This window comes from Entamoeba invadens, assembly GCF_000330505.1.
Source record: "Entamoeba invadens IP1 unplaced genomic scaffold scaff_1105074724629, whole genome shotgun sequence".
NCBI lineage: Eukaryota > Evosea > Mastigamoebida > Endamoebidae > Entamoeba > Entamoeba invadens.
In genome coordinates this window covers 563,507-581,085 of record NW_004440426.1, presented here as the reverse complement: position 1 = coordinate 581,085, position 17,579 = coordinate 563,507, and the positions used below count along the sequence as shown (strand labels likewise).

The following is a 17,579-nucleotide window of genomic DNA, read 5'->3' as shown; positions in this document are numbered from 1 at the left end:
TTTTTTCATGCTATTTATTTGCTTCTCTTTACTCCTTTTCCCAATCTTCTTTCTCATTTTTTTTACTCTAAGTTGAATAAAATAATTATAATTGTTTCATAATAAATTATTACTAATTAAAAATTGAGGTATTTACAATATGTTGTTTTTCTTGATTTTACTATGAATTCTAATACAAATTAAAAATATCAGTAAATGTGTAATTTTATATTTATTTACTAATAAATAAAAATATTATACATTTACTAATATTATTAATTTGTATTTTAATAATTATTATAATAATTATATTATAAACAATATTATAATAAATTATATATATATATAATAACGATTAACAATTATATAATATAATTATAATAGATATAATATAATTATAATAGATATAATATAAATAATAATGACTTAAATCTAATTTTTCAATAAGTTGACAATAACTGGTACTGAGAGAGCATTAGGAGTGACCGTCATAATGTTTCCGAAGAAGTTACTAATCCAATTTTTCTTATTAATATCAGTGATGTTGTCAATAAACAGTTTCAAGACATTAAGAATTTCGGGGTGTTTCTTTGTAGAAGTAAGTAATCCTCTAAGTCCCTCTACTATAGCTTGTCCCATAGGGAAGTAATTCGATAGTTTTGTTTGATATACCAACTCGACAAATAAACCCACAAAATTGAATATTCCAAAACTCTTCCCAACAATTCCATTACTCTCTACAAACATCTCAATGCTCCTCACACAATGTTTTAATATCATTTTACCCATTTCCATGTTCTTCAATGTCTTCAATATGCAAAAGAGTCCTTTGATATATCCACTCCAGTTGATATAATTCAACATATCTCCAACGTGAATGGGTAAATTGGTCAAGTTGATAATCATTAAGAACTCGTCGACCTTCTCTCTGTATAATTCAGTATCGACGCCAAGTTGCTCAATGTCACCGATATTTTCCACATACATCTTTAACACATGGATATATTCCTCAGTGACTATTCGCTGTTTCATTTTCTGTTGTTTGTTTGCAATGTGTGTCATGACACTGACTACCATCTTTTGTCCTTCATAATTCCTTCCATAGTATTGGACCATTTCAAGAGGGGATGGGATTTCTAGACTTTGCTCCGAAACACTCTCCACCCATTGCTGAAGAAATTCATTCACCTTTTTCCCCACGTCTAACAGTAAAGATTGCTCGATATAGATCTCCCCACGCATCACTCCTTTAACAACTAATTTATACCCTTCAAAGACTCCACGCACTTCAATTCTATTGACATTCCGATTTTGTCGCAAGAACTCGACGAAGTTCTCAAGTTTCTTATAGACGTATTTCCCACAAAAGTCCGACTTTGTTCGACATGTCTCATTCAACCGGGTTAACGTGACTTGGAAGACATTTGCGATCACCCACTCCATATACTTCTCACTTAAGACTCCAAGTATTTCATAGATATCACTCTCCTCTCTCAACTGCTTCTGTGTGTATAGTACCTCTTCGTTCAATAACAATTGCTTCACTATGTTAATGACCCAATCTTCTTTCCCATTCCCTCCAAGCTTCTTATATTGAAAGACTAAGTCTTTAACTGCTTCGACGTGTTTGTTCTGCATACAGACTATAAGTGCATTGTTAACTATATACTCCACAGTGTTTGTGTCCATGAAAGATAGATACCGAATAACACAAGAAAGTATCACACTCTCACTCCGCACTAGTAACTTCGGCACCGCATTCATAAAGTACTTCCCAACGTGTTGCCCCATATACACTTGTGTCTCTTTCTGCTGTAATAACTTGTCCGGCAGTTGTAACAAGAAGTACGCGTGACACACAACTGAACTCCCTTCATTATCCGTCGCACCATATTGCTGAAGGTCGTCCAAAAACTTTTTAATCGTCTCTTTAGAGTAGTCTAAAACAGTCGCACACTTATACACATTGGCAAGTGCCGTTGTTAACTCGTTTAATGTCAATTCCTCACTCTCAAATGCGTTTCTGATGAGTTGTTGATACTTCCCAAACAAAGTCTGAAACACTAAAACCGCGAGTTGTGCAACTTCTTGTGGTGGGATGAGTACATTAAGTAACGGCCCATAGAAGTCTCCCACAATTCTTGCAATAACAGCAGAAAATTCCTTTGTAGTACTCAAGTCTGCTTTCGAAAATAATTCCAAGAAGAACACAAAGTTTCCCGATATCAATTGGAAGACCATCACAAGTTGTTGTTGTGTGATTTGCACTTTCCCCGCCACTATTTGTTTTACTGGAAACTCCTTTTCTACGGCAACTAATATCTCAGAGAGCGTCGCACCCACCAAATTACAGACTTTTTCAAACTCATCACTCGCAGGGGGGATGTTGTGAGGAATACTGTTATTAATATTGAGTTTCTGTAACAATAGAAACTTCTGAGCCCCTGGCATACCCTTCGAAACTATCGCCTGCAGCACATTAACACCAGTGGAAAAGAGTGCTGGGACTTGGAGTGATGCAAATAAGCACCTCATGAATGCCTCATTCGTACTGAATGAAATGTCCACCCATGGAATATATGACGAGAAGACAACAAGTGCCTCTTTCGTGTATTTTTGGTTCGTCATCGCTTGGAAAAGAAATTGGATCACCACACTAATCCCGTCTTTCCGAAACTCGTCCTTCTGTCGGTTATACATCTTGCATTCTTATTAATTAATAGTAATTATATTATTAATATATAGTAAACAAACGACTGCATTTGAGAGGGGTACCAGGGTACTAAATGCCTTCGACTTCTCTATAAGTGCCTCATTGATTTCATCCAGCAAGACGAGCGTCGGGTAACACTCATTTTCGTTCGAGACTCCTCTAATGATAAGAATGATGACTTGAACCAATAGAGTTGGTGTGAGTGAAGGGTTTGTTAAGAGGAGATTGACTCCCGTTTGAATCGCCTTCTTAAGAGCCATTCCTGGTTGTTGTTTAATTGCCCAATTTAATAAATTCTTTGCGGTCGCCAACCGAAGTTCGTCATTAAACAATTGATAATTTTTGGTGGTCGATTCTATCGCCTTTAACGCAAAGTAATACACTAACTGAACACTCTCCGGTTTCAGTTGACTCGACGGAATTTGAAGAATTTGTGTCGCTATGTTAAATGACGCAGGATTCTGCTCAAACTGAATCAAATACGCCTCTGCATTCCTCCGGGTCTGCGCGTTAGTGTAAGCTACAACCGCCTCAATAAAAGCCTCAGCCATATCTTATTTAGTCCTCTTTTTTTCTGTTTTAAACTATATTATTATAGTAAATTAATTATAATTTGTAGTTTATTGAACAAAAAACTCAAATATGATATTTTCTAAGTATTTTTAATTAACAAATTTTAATAAACAATTTAAATAAACAATTTGTTCATTTCATAAACAAATTTGGAGTTAAATAAGACGGAACAGTTTTTTTCTTTGGATGATTGAAAGATAAAAAGAATGGTTTATTTATAATAGAATTATAGTATAGAAATATACTATAATGATATAGTATTATATAATAATACAAAAAGAAAAGAAGAGTACAATACAATAAGTCTAGCAGCATCCTCCGTCTTCTTTATTTTGTACATTTCCTATTGGGATTGGTTCCAGTCCTTCATCGTTACCACCTTTTTTATACGCTGAAATTGCTTTGACCATTTCCACAAAGAGATCAGAAACTCCATTAGAAGTCGCAGCACTTGTCTCGACATAAGTATACCCTCTCCCAACAGCCCATTGTCTTCCAGTTTCTTCAGATACCATCCGCGAGTCTACATCAACTTTATTTGCGGCTATTACTATAGGCACCTCTTTTGAATTCACACCTTTCTCAAACTCCCCAATCCATCCAGAAATGTCAGTGAATGAAGGTGGACTTGTGACATCAAATACCACTATTGCACCATCACTTCCACGATAAAATGAATTCACTATACTACTAAAACGTTCATGTCCTGCAGTATCCCACTACCTCTTAACATTTCATTTTATTGTTTAAAGCACTGAACTGAAGTAGAAATAAACAAACAATTTGTAAAGAATAATCCCTTCCATCTACATTCACCGTTTTCGCTGTTTATTATTTTCAATTAATATAGTATACTTATAATTATAATTATAATATTGTATAAAATATTTGAAGAACATTCAACGAAAACAAATCTCAAACCAAGAAAGTCACACCCAATGGTAGACTTGTAGATCGGGTCAAACTTGTTCGTAACAAATCTTTGGATGATCGAAGTCTTCCCAACACCAGAAGATCCAATGAGAATGATTTTGAGCATCTGAGCACTCCCTTTCATGAAAAGTTAATCTGGAATTTATAATTTCGATTTTTCTTTTTTCTTTTCTTTTTACTTTTCTTCAATACATACACAATAAATACTTTGGAATGTCGTTACTATAATTTATAATAAATCAATTATTTATTATAACTTTTTTTAAACAAGTTCAATTCTATTCTTTTTCAATAAATAAACAAACAATTTTCCCGTTTCTTAGCAATAAAAAGATGTAATTAGTTATTTAAAAAGTTTTTCAAATAGTTTTTTATTCGTTTGAAATTTTTACAATTTTGAAAAAACTTCTTCTGTTTTTTCATTTTTTTAATTGAAATTAGTAATTATGATATTACTGTACCATTTTTTATTATAACATAATACATTTTTTTTTGTTAAAAATATTGTATTATTTTATTAATTATAATAATACAGTAATTATTATTAGTGATGAGATATAATAATAATTCTTATAATAATAAGAACTATAACTCCAATTGACAATATTTTGAATTATAGTTCTTATATTGACACTTATTAATATATTTATAATATGAGAAGTAAACTATAAAATATTAATAAAATAATAATAATTAGTGATTGTTATACAAAATTGATTGTAACGAACTAACGACATCTGAAATCACTACCATGTAAGTCATTTCTCATTATTACCAATAGTATCAATTATAATAAAATATAGTTAAAAACAAACGAGGTCGATTTTTTCGTTCTTGTTCCCAGCACATATTAATTAAGCACACCACGTCCATGTCAATGCACCCGCTTAATTGAGGTCTTCCGCCGTCTGCGACAAATTTCGGGATCCCCACAAAATTCATCCCATCAAATGGGTCGTTCCACTTGATTATGTAACACAGAGTCATTCCAAATGAATAGACATCGGCCTCCATTCCATACTTCTCACCCAAATAGACTTCCGGCGCCATAAATGCCAACGTTCCGATTTGTTTAGTCAGCGTGAGTGCTGTTTTATAGAGTGATATAGCTCTTGCCGACCCAAAATCAGTGAGTTTAGCATTGACTATTTCATTCTCCTCCTCAGAAAAGATCAAGATGTTGTCTGGTTTGATGTCTCTATGCAACGTGTTATTCATGTGTAAGTACTCAATCCCTTTTGCCGCATCATACATGATCTTTAGTTTCATCTTCTCGTTCAACTCTTTCTTCTTCTTTTCAATGAACGTTCGGAGACTTCCTAACGGAGCCAATTCAAGGACAATCGACCACTTCTCAAATAGAGTCACTCCTCCATAATAATGAACGATATTCGGATGTCTCAAGTTTTCCAAGATTTTGAGCTCCTGTCCAAACTCTTCAATGTGTTTTGCCAATTCGTTGTTCTCTTTCAACACAAAGATGTCTCTGATCTTCTTAATCGCAACGGAATTGTTTTTATATCGACCTTTCATGACAACCCCAAACGCTCCACATCCCAAGAGTGACTCTTCCACAATATCGTCCGGGTCGATTTTACTTGTCTTTTGTGTCTGAATGTATAAAGGGACTTTGAAGACGTTTTGTTTCGAGTTATATATTTCAAAGGTGACAATGTTAATGGAATCCTCGATGGTTGTGCTACAATAGGGGTGAACCTTCACATTGATCTTGATCGACTTTTTTCCGTCAAGAAGAAACGTCGATGGGGTGTATGTGATCGAGTACTTCTCCATCTTTTTCTTGATGCTAAAAATGTCGATTTTAACGAGTTTAGCGTACCCATTCGCAATAACAAATTCAAAATGACTATCTTCGTCGACGGGAATACATTCGCTTTCATTCATCACTTCTATCATCTTCGTGTTGATATAAAACTTCTTGTCAGAGGACAGGCGATGCCACTTCCTTCGTATTTCTTTCTCATCAAACTTTTCAAGAAGAACTTGGTATTCCCCTCCCTTCTTCTCTTTGTTGATCAATACAAATATGGTTGTTACTGCAAAGATCCCAAGTAACGTGATGAGTATCGAAAACACTATTAATAGAATCCACGTCACTTGTAACTCACAGTCTTTACCATCGGCACTCACAGAGAACATCGTTGAACATTTCAAACATGTCACACCATCCGTTTGTATACATTGTGACACTTTAGTACAATCGTGAGTGTCAGATAAGACATAGCCATGTGTCTCACATCGCTCACATCGACCAGAAGACACGTTACATACTTGACAATGATTGTCTAAAACATCACAATATTGACACCGTTTGCCTAAGAGATAATACCCTTTAGAACACTCTTGACACCCTTCTATGTCCGTTTTAAAACAATTCGTTAAATCACTTCGAGCCTCACACTCCCCTGTTTCGTTCACAAAATTGAACTCGTTGCACGTCACACAATGAGACACTCCTTCACATACCCGACACGATGGAGTGCACCGTGTACACACGCCATTATCTAAGTAGTAATATATCGAACACGACGAACATAACGTGTTTGGACCAACTTGGGCGTAATACCCAGTGCATTCTTCAAAGATCACAGACAGCGAAACACAGTCGCCGTTGTTAAAACTGTACTCCGGACCACATTTTAAACAACGAATTGATGAGTCAATACATTCACTACAGGCAACACTACACTCTTACAATCAGTTCTTAATTAATTCGTTATCAATTGAAAGAAAATCAAACTTACACATATCCCAAACGAAACGTAGTACCCACTCTCACATGTTATACATCGACTTTTAACAGAAAATGCACAATGCGGTTGCGGTGTTGGTTTACAAGTGACTCTTGTGCTTTTGTCTGAATAATAGAGATAATACCCGTCTTGGCATAATGCACAAATACCATCATCAGTACATACAAAACAATGTTCTTCACATGTCACACACAACTTACCGTTAAAATAGAGCGTAGTATTCACACATCGCGAATTGTTTAAGTCTAAACTTCCATCACTTCGCTTGCACTTGTTATCAGTTGTTATGGAATACCCCTCAAAACAGATGTCGCACTCACTCATCTGCCCAACCAATGACAAATAACACACACGACAACCTTCATCGCACGGTTCACACGTTTTGTCTCGAAGATAATACCCATTTTCACATTCAACTGTTCCGTTGTTCACAACAAAAAGACTATGCTTTTGATACACACACACTCCTCCTATCATCGAATACCCCAAACTTACATCACATATCAAACACGACGATTTGTCGGTGCACAAAAGACAGTGCTCAATACACATATCACAAAACTCACCATTAAAAAAGGTGGTGGGTTCACACTTCAGACAGCGATTACTCCAACTGTATTGACAATTCATATCTTGAACCTCACAAACAGTTTGTTCATTCACCACCCCAACGATATGATTTGATGTACATATCGCACAACTCGAGTTATCAATACACCGTTCACACAACTCTTCACATTGGACACACCCATTTGCAGTCTTGAAAAACCCGACATCGCATGATTGACAACTTCCGTCAATATTATAATTCACACACTTCGTTTGTTCTTCGACTTCTAAACACGTTCCGTTGATATAAAAGCGACATCCAATAGCGTAAACAGAATCACCCATTGAAACTACTCCTTGGTATTTCCCAGTCCGTGTGACATTAAACTCGTTTTTTAGTGCACTGTAGTAGTATTTACTCGTTTCAAATGTGCTTTCAAATCCATCGCCAAAGCCTTGGTCTTCCCCAACAAGTATATACGACTCGGTCATGTCATTGACGACAGTGTACTCATGAAACCTTTCTTGTGTCAATTGGAGGATTGTATTGTTCCCCAACAATACAAGTCGTTGAAGGTTCTCGCCAATGGACAGTATTATTTCTTTGTCTGTGATATTGATATTACAGTCGACGGGAACGGAAATTTTGGTGTAATCCTCATCAAGTGACATTGTGTACGTGTCCGAGCGTATCACCAATTCTCTTACTACACTTGTAGAAACCCCACCGGGACATGAATAGTCGGTTTCGTTGTTTAAGTCGTAATAAACGGAATTCCCAATGTAGACGCACGTCTTTTCAGAGACTCCAAATTTGGTGCACGTTTCCAAAGTCTCTGTGACGTTTCCAATGACAATAAGTTGTCTGTCGCACACAAATTGCGCATCAAAAGCTTCGACATTGATCTTTCTGACATTTGTCTTGGCCAAAAACAGTACGTCGGTGTCGATCAGACGTGGCAATTGTTTGATCGTTAAAGATGAAGACCCTCTTTCGATGTTTAATAGTACAGCGTCGTGAAGTGTTGTGTAACACTCTTCCATTGAAAACACACTGACGTCTTCGTGTATTAATATTCCCTTTTGTTCTACAATGACTCGAGACAAGTACACCTCTCCTTTCATAAACTCCGCGTTGTTACATTCAAGTGAAAACGGTGAGTTCCTTTCGTCGTAAATGATATTGTAAAACACAATATGTGAAGTGGACGCTATTTTATTGTTTCGGTGTATCTTCAATTCGAGAATATGGACATTCATTGTACCTATAATTTGTAACGAAGACTCGTTTTGAAGGACTAAACTGTTCAGTGTCAAGTCGTTGCTCGCGTCTTTTGTATATCCATACACTTCATTAAATAATAATTTTTGGCTATTTAAAGTAAATATACTCCCTTCAAACACTTCAACGTATTGCGCATAAACAATTCCAAATATCGAAGTGATCCCGCGGGCTTGGATTGAAGTGGAATAAAGGGGGTCGACCACTGAGACTATTGCAGAATGAAATGTCATGATGTCACAAGTAATTTCCTTTAAAAAGGAAACTGATGTGTAAAAGTCGCAGACGCGAGCTCGTATTTGCGACGACACAAGAACATTTGGTTGGACAGTCAATGAGTTGAAATACACACATTTCTGAGTGTTATAATTACTGTTGGTGTATACAATCAAGTCGATTTTGTTACTATCAAACCCACTAATATACTCACAATCGTTTTCTATATATTCACTGATGTTAAATCGGCAACTACATGTGATTAAAGAGTCCAATGTTCCATATCTGAACCCAACTCCAGTGTCACATAACTTTTTAATTCCTCGTGTAGTATTCGCTACTTCATTCTTTGACAAGAAGAGTACTCTTTCACTACAGTTGTCACATACAATTTCATTTGCTAGCAAATTTGAAAACACGTTGATTTGGTTTTTACACGCATTTCTCGAAAAAAAGAGGGACTCAAAAGAAACGTCTGTCTGAAAGACAACAGAACGATTTTGAATGACCACTTGCTCTAAAAAAATGATCAAAAAATGACCAGAAAACGTCACATTTGCTTCGACGCAAGATTTCGTGTTCAAGACTAGACTCTTCCAAGAGTACAAATTTGGGTCGTCAAAAACAATGATGTTCTGCGTTTCGAGGACCGTCAAGTCAAACATCCTGTTATATACTTTACAGTCCGGAAACACAAAATTAGACGACGTTGAGACTTCCCTTTCATTTCCAGAGAAGATACACGAGCAGTCGACACTCTCTGTACTATTTCTAGAGCGTGCCACATATCGTGCTTTTTCGTCATATTCACACGCTTTGAATAGATCGTATTTCTCCGATTTGATACTTACAGAGTCTATTCCTATTCCAGTGAACACATATATGATTTCAGAGCTCCCTTCATTGTACTCTGAAATGTCTTTGACTTGTTGTTTCCCACTTAAACTTTCTATTAATACAAATGGGCGTTGTAAATAGGTGTTATACTTGTGAGTTAAAGCGATGGAGTCATTCCCTGAGATCGCCGTGTATACACTGTAACTCGATATAATGAACTCTATTTCTTTAGTACTCCCAACACTCTCTCTCGTTGAATTGATTTCTAACAGAAACGAAGAGGGGACAAAAGCATAATTGAACGTCCATTTCACGGATGGGTACAACACGTTGATTATCAATTTCCTCATCATCGTGGTGCTTGTTTTCCACTCAACCAATTTATCAATGAAATTGTTGTTGTGAGAAACAATATAATAATCCTTTTCATTTCGACAACAGTCGCCATAAAACGTGAACAGGTCTTGTGTAGTTTGATACGCAACTTTCCACCCATACCCCTTGTTACAGTAAACTGGATCAATTCTGTCATCTGTGTGATAATCTATTATATTGTCTGACTCTATCCAACATGTTGTCGCCATCGAACATAATATGATTAGAATAAGAAAGAAAAAGACGGGTTTCTTTTTCATGAGATGATGACTAAAAAAGAAGTTTTGTTGTATTTCCTTGTTATTATTTTAAGTTATAAAGTAAAAATACACTTTTTTAATATAAATTAATATTATTTTACTATATCTTTCCTTTCAACTTTATTTTAATATGATAATTATAGTTGATACTTTTGTAACATGAATATTTGTGTGTTGTTTTGAAAAAAACACTTTTTATAATTTATTTTTTGTTTAATTATTATTATTATATTGTTATAATTAAAATTTCAATATTTATTTTATTTTTGTACACTTTTTGTTTTTGTAATTAGAAAAAAATCATTTAAATGTAAAACATTAATAAATAAGTAATTTTTTGTATAACATTATTTGGAATAACATCAATACATGAATGAAACAATTTTTTTTTATAAAACATAAGTTAATAATAATTATTGTTAAACAAACTTAAATTCAAATTTTTATTAACAATATTTTTAATAATTTATAATTCTACTTTTTCTTTTTTATGTTGTAGTAATTATAGAAATCAAAACACTTTTATCTTTTATCGATCAAAAAGATAAAAAGTTGAATTATAATAACTTTTTTTCTTAACCATAATTTCATTAGATTAGATTATTTAATGATTTTTTACTTAAAATAATGGGTTAAACGATATTATCATTTTTTCATTTTCATTTTTGTGAAATTATTTTAATATGAATTTTTGGTGACATAGCATTGATTTCATTTATTAAAAATGTGACACTATTTCAATTGCTTCCCGATCGATTACAAATTAAAGAACTGTGAAAAACCAACAAGACTTTAACACACCCATTTTGGAAATAAACCATTAATATATTATTTTTAGTACCAATACATAATTAATTATTATTCCAATTATTTTTTCAATTTAACCATTAGCAATGTAAACAAGTTCATATATTTTTTTTTCTCAAAACGAAAAAAAACGAAATAAAAATAGCTGCAAAAAAAATTTACAACTTTTTCTTTGAACTTTCCTTTCGTTTTTCATACCATAACCTATATTCAAATAATATTTAATATTATATATAAACTATATATTCAAGATTTGCCCTCGCTGAAATTTCAAGGGCCTTTTCTCTGTAGTCCAAAATATAAATATCTATGAATTTTAACCCAATTTAAAACTAACAAGCAAAATTGAATCTTCTTTACTAGTTTTGGTAACGGAACCCGACTCTCCCATACTAATGCGTTAAAAGTGACTAACATACATAGAAAAACACCAACGAAAAGACCACAAAGAAAAACAAAGAGGGTAATTTAATATGACACAAACATTTTTCCGTATATGAAAAAAAAAGATAATTAGAACCATTCAGAACCATCTGCAATTGTTCAATGTCGTGAAGAATTCGTAAATCGGATTAATGAAGAAATCTACAACTAAAAACCATAATGAAAAACCTGTTCTTTAAGCACAAGCAAACCATCGCTAATTTGTACTTCGAGAAAGTCAGTAACTGGCTCACCGAATGTCCAGACATCCAAGACATCTCCACTGATAAACTCTCGCTTCACCTTACGGAGACCAAAGACTCTTCCGACATATCCGTCTGCCAACCCACCAAAGCAAAAATAATAGTTGCAAACGCAGGGAAGAAAACAACGCAAATTTCCTTTGAAAAAAACATGAAAAGCTCTTCGCGATTTTCGTTTCGATCGGAACCCTCGACTCTTAAACTTCGCCCAAATGAGGCGTTTGAGTTTACTCTTGAATTTACACCACTTTGCACCTGTAAAGTGTCCGAAGCTATTTTTTTGGTGACAACAACAAAGAAGCTGGTTCAGAAACAGCCCGTCAAGGTCGAGTTTCAGAGCAAAAAGAGTCTTTCTGTCGACTATCAGGATATTGACGAAAAGGAGTTTCTCGGCATCAATGAGTTCAAAGACTTTGTGTGGCGCGGGAAATTCCGAGGTTGTGATGTTGTTGTTGATAACAGGTCTGATGAGTCTAAGGTGTTATTTGAGCGTGAAATTGGGATATTAAAAACACTGAATTATCAGTACATTAATTACTTTGTTGGAGCTTGCCATATCCCACATCATGAATGTATATTAACTGAAGACAATGGTATTGGGACATTGAAGGATGTCATTCAGTTACACGCAATGCCAGAGTTGTCTGTCAGAGTGAAACTTTGTCTTGATATAGCAAAAGGATTAAATTTCATTCATAAGAATAACGTCATTCATAGAGACATTAAACCGGAAAATATCAACGTCATCTCTTTACTCGATAAAATGGAAGTCAACGCTAAGATCTCTGGGTTCTCAAAAGCTCGTACGTATCAGGCCTTTAAGTCGTGCGACAACTTCTCAGAAGAAGTTGGAACCCCTTTATATATGTCTCCAGAACTCGCAAATCATAAGAATTACTCGACGGCAACGGATATCTTCTCTTTTGGTATTACTATGGTCCAAATACTGACTTGGGACTTGTCAGTCAATGCTAATGGGTCAAGAAAATTACTTAAGGAAGAACAATTTGAAAACAGCTTTGTCCCTTCACAATTAACTCGTGTAATCCTTGGCTGTCTTAAAAAAGACCAGAAACAAAGAGTTACTATCGACACAATTTTGTTATCTTTGAGAGAGAACAATCACACTATTTTGTAAATGTATTTTTATTTTGTTGTCTCGTTTGTACTATTTTTTAAACTAAAACCTATTATTCTTATTGTATTATAGCTGTTCGGCGACTTTACAGTTTCTTTAAAAATCGCCGACTTTTTAGTGGTCTTAAAAGTCGCTGACCTAAATATTTAGTTAAATAACTATTCAGAATACCATTTATCATGTAAAAGATATTGAAAAAATAAACCATATAAATCTAATATAATTATTATTAAAAAGTAAAATGAAACAATACCGTCCCAATTATATCTTCTCAAATCATTTTTTAAATTATATTTATATGATTATAATATAACAAATTATAACAACTAATGTGTTTTTACACATTTTTGAGACTATAATGAATATGGTATAATTTATTAAAGTTAATAGTTATTTAGTTCTAAAAGAAGTCGGCGACTTTTGAAGGGACTCAAAAAGTCGCCGACTTCTCAGTAATATCAAAAGTCGCCGAACAGCCATTAATCAAAAACATTTGTAAAAAGAATTATAATTATATTATAATAATATTATGTTATTAAATAAAAACAATCAAAAAATACAATATTTTATAATATTTATATTAATACTATTATTTTATAATATTATAGTATTAAAATAATACTATTAAGAAAAATGTTTTTGAAAAAAGATTTGTTGACATTTTAATGGTTGATTACACTAGAACTAAAATTTATATTATATTTTGTTATAAAAATATAAAAATATATTTTTGATTTGTTCAATTAAGTTTAGATGAATTAGAACATTTTGCTACAATTATTTTTATTGCAAGTAAAAACACCCAAAAATTTCGCCTTTTTCAAGCAAATAAAACAAATCAATATCTTTTTTTAAATTCAGTTAAAAACTAACTTGAAAAAAACACATAAATATATTTCAAGGTACTTCGAATGAAATCTATTGTATAACTATATTCTATCATATTATATTAAAGAAATAGCATTGAGCCATATATTAATCTATTTATATAATAGAGCTATAATACTTATCATCTAATGAATGAAATAAGATGGTATTATTTAGTCAATCAATAACTAAGCCAATAAAATACAACTCGAAGCGAATTTATTTCAATTGTTATATTCTAAAAGCCCCGAAGATTAGCTTCAAACCAATTGCGTATTGCTCACTTCAAATTTCAAGCCAGAAAATGAATGATGAAAAATAAAGTGAACTTAAATACCCTTTGTACGCCAATGGAGGAGAAGGTCGACAAGGAGAAAAAGAAGAAGCACGGGTTCTTCTCCTTTCTGAAGCGAAAGGCAAAAGACAAAAGCAAGGAAGTCAAGGACGCATCGAAGGACAAAAAGGGTGACACGAAGGATCCCAAGCGGCGTTCTGTGATGGTGACAGACAAAAAAGAGCAGCAACGGCTCGACCGCATGTCTATAGCTACTCCCGTCAACATCAATGCGTTGATGAAAAACCTTCCCGACTGGCAAGAGTCTACACGTAAAGTTATTAAAGACGGCAAATTAGAGACTTTTCCCATAGCTGGGGACTTACCTCGATTATTGAATCACTTGTCTATAGTTAGAGAAGTCTCTGAAGGTAATTATGACACGTTATTCCCCGATGAGTCTGCTGAGAAGACACAAGCGCCGAAGGCGGGGGATTGTTTCCAAGTCATTAAGTGTATCTGTACACTCTTTGAAGGAGATGAGCAGTGTGCCAAGATTGAACAGGAATGGAACTCGACGATGGCAAATGATGAAGATATGAGTGTGCAGAAGACCTTTCTGATAAGGATATTAACAAAAGTATTTCTTGAGGATGGCCAACAAAAAGACGTTAGTCCGGTGATCACTTTTTTGAAAGCAATTAACCAAAAGATCATCGCAAATTCTACACTCCATTTAAAGATGGTATGTGGCTCGTTACTCTTCAAAGATTCTCGTTTGTTCGTTCGATCAAATGCGTTACAAATTCGTTCTTATCTGTAGATCCTATGTTTTGGGAAGTGGCGTGTATTCTTCAAGATAAAACTTATTTAATTCATTACAGAAAACAAGAATCGACAAGTAAAAAGGAAGACGAATATTTCCAATTCATGTGGGAACTCCGGCTTGTGTTCTCTTCCGGTCTTACACAATTGGAGGAAGTTACTATGGGGATTTCCTCGATAGAATTCAGACCAGAAACACGAAAAGACGTAAGAGACAATGTCCTCGATACACTCAAGCCTATTTTGTTTACGGACGTTGAAATCAAAGACGTTCTTGCTTCCGAGTAATGTGTTTCTGAATTAAATGTGTTTTATTGTCTATTTGTACTATTATAAATAACTATACTAGTTATTTATACTATTTATACTATACTATTATATTTGATTATGCCAAGTAAAATACATATTTAATTGTTTATATCGGAATTATTAATTATGTTATTATTTTAAATTTTATTAATATCTTTATAATTTATTTTATGAGTTATAAAAAAAATTATTTGATTTTGGGTGGAATAAAACTTTTTAACAAATAAGCAACTATTAGATTAAGCAAATTTAGTTGATTCAAACAGTTAAATGTTTTATGGAGAAAAAATATGGAAAAAAAAAGAAATAATAGTAAGTATTATTTTAAAAATATATTAAATTATAGTAAATGTTATTATGTTATGTTTATTTTTAACACTATTTTAATATTTTAATACACAGTGGTTTATTTTACCCAAATTAGTTTTATTTTTTTGAATAACAGTTATATAGTAAGTATACCAATAGTATATAGTTCGGCTTAGTTCCTTTATCATTCGTTTTTTTTGTTGTGAAATTTCTTCTTCTTCTTCCGTGTTATTGATATTAAAAACAAAATTTAAAATAATACTAAAATTTTCTTAACAAGTGGAATAATTCGAAATTAAGTTAACGAAATATTGAAAAAAGACGATGAAAACAAAATTGAAGAAAACGAACTCCAAAAATCCCGAAAAAAAGCTCAAAAACGGAATAATCTGAATAAGTTGAAAACCGACAAAAAACGCCTTTTTGTTATGAATTGTTTTTTGAACCATAGAAATCTGGCTATGAATTGAGCGACCCGAAATCCATACCCTTTTTTATTGGTAACAATCCTGTTTTCTCGTGCACAACGATGCCGTTATTTTAATACAATAAAAACAAAGGAATATCTAATGAGAAGTAAAAAACAATATTAGGAGGACTCGTTTTTAGTAAGAGCACGAAAAAAGGATAAGAAAAAAATCCACGAATTGTTTGTTAGACCTTCGCTTGTTTTTCGGGCATTTTTAAACTATTGTGCAATATTTTAATTGTTCTTTTTACCCCAAGTCTAGTACATTTCCCGTTAATTCCCACTCTTTTTTGCTTACAAAACCGCAATTTCACAAGGAAGCATGAATTTATAGAAGCGAATAATCCCGTCCTTTTACACGTAAAAGTGTGAAAAGAAGAGCAAAACATGCGAAAAAACGGATAGGGGTATAGTTTCAGGAAAACGCATACAAAGATGACAAGGCAAATGGGTTTATGGAAACTCCAAAGCTTGAATAAAAGAGAACTGCAAAGTAAATATAGCATGTCCAGAGAGTACCAATCTCACAAGGTCATGACGGAGGACTATCCGAGTGACTTTGAAAGTCATCGAGGTCTTGTCAGTGAGTTCAACAAGATATGGGCTGAGCAAGAAATGAAGTGGAAAGAACTTTTCGACAATCGTCCGATGACCACAACAGGAAACTTCAAGTATTGGCATGAGAAAGAACACATCCGATTTCTTGTGTGTATTCAATACTTGAATGCCACAAAGTGTGGAGGGTTACCTGTACAACAAATAGCAGCTTATATAGGTACACGCAATTCCATTCAAGTCAGAACACATGCACAAAAGTACTTTAAAAGCTCCAAAGCGACTTCCACACAAGTCCAAGAAAAGGTCAAGTGTATTCTCGATAGAGATGTACTGTACCTCGCTTCTCTTTTCGCATCCGCTAAAAAGAAAAAAACAAATCTGTAAGTTAGTGTTTCTGTTGTTGCGTTTGTTCAATTGTATTATAATACTATTATTATATTATTATTATTACTATTTTTTAATCACCTTAACTCGTCCAATGTTTTAGCTACTATTTCTGGCTTTTTCAATTACCCTCTTTTCTATTGCAGGGTTTCATTAATTCATGTAATTAGTAGGAATATTAATGTTAGGTTTAACTATTTAATAACTAAACAAATGTTAATTTTAAATATGGATTGTAATACTATTAATAATGGTTTATAATAACAATAATAAATACAAAAATAATTTAATTTATTTTTATTAAAAAAGTTTTGTTGAATAATTAAAAATTAACTATATTTCAATAATTAAATATAATAAAATAAAAACCCAACTAATTTAGATGTTAATTATATTAGACTTATAAATAATACTATGAATGATTTTCAACAAAATCTAAAAAATAATATAAATATATTATAT

The 17,579-nt window shown here is 33.2% G+C and overlaps 6 protein-coding genes across 6 annotated transcripts; 3 read left to right on the top strand and 3 right to left on the bottom strand.

Annotated features, from left to right (window-relative positions):
- Positions 1–411: 411 nt before the first annotated feature.
- Positions 412–3,243, bottom strand: EIN_020770 (hypothetical protein; the record flags this gene model as incomplete). Its single annotated transcript, XM_004257321.1, has 2 exons — positions 412–2,664; positions 2,734–3,243. The coding sequence occupies 2 exons, from the start codon at positions 3,241–3,243 to the stop codon at positions 412–414; spliced, it is 2,763 nt and encodes a 920-aa protein (XP_004257369.1).
- Positions 3,244–3,570: 327 nt separating this feature from the next.
- On the bottom strand, positions 3,571–4,322 carry EIN_020760 (ehrab7g protein, putative; the record flags this gene model as incomplete). Its single annotated transcript, XM_004257320.1, has 3 exons — positions 3,571–3,984; positions 4,046–4,089; positions 4,187–4,322. 3 exons carry the CDS (start codon positions 4,320–4,322, stop codon positions 3,571–3,573), a joined length of 594 nt encoding a protein of 197 aa, XP_004257368.1.
- Positions 4,323–4,891: 569 nt separating this feature from the next.
- Positions 4,892–10,440, bottom strand: EIN_020750 (serine-threonine protein kinase, putative; the record flags this gene model as incomplete). The annotated part of the gene is made up of 3 exons (XM_004257319.1): positions 4,892–4,944; positions 5,014–6,909; positions 6,960–10,440. 3 exons carry the CDS (start codon positions 10,438–10,440, stop codon positions 4,892–4,894), a joined length of 5,430 nt encoding a protein of 1,809 aa, XP_004257367.1.
- Positions 10,441–11,901: 1,461 nt separating this feature from the next.
- On the top strand, positions 11,902–13,122 carry EIN_020740 (tyrosine protein kinase, putative; the record flags this gene model as incomplete). Its single annotated transcript, XM_004257318.1, has 1 exon — positions 11,902–13,122. One exon carries the CDS (start codon positions 11,902–11,904, stop codon positions 13,120–13,122), a length of 1,221 nt encoding a protein of 406 aa, XP_004257366.1.
- A 1,217-nt stretch (positions 13,123–14,339) lies between these two features.
- EIN_020730 (hypothetical protein) lies at positions 14,340–15,376 on the top strand (the record flags this gene model as incomplete). The annotated part of the gene is made up of 2 exons (XM_004257317.1): positions 14,340–15,039; positions 15,087–15,376. The coding sequence occupies 2 exons, from the start codon at positions 14,340–14,342 to the stop codon at positions 15,374–15,376; spliced, it is 990 nt and encodes a 329-aa protein (XP_004257365.1).
- A 1,303-nt stretch (positions 15,377–16,679) lies between these two features.
- On the top strand, positions 16,680–17,117 carry EIN_020720 (hypothetical protein; the record flags this gene model as incomplete). Its single annotated transcript, XM_004257316.1, has 1 exon — positions 16,680–17,117. The coding sequence occupies one exon, from the start codon at positions 16,680–16,682 to the stop codon at positions 17,115–17,117; it is 438 nt and encodes a 145-aa protein (XP_004257364.1).
- Between the last annotated feature and the right edge of the window lie 462 nt (positions 17,118–17,579).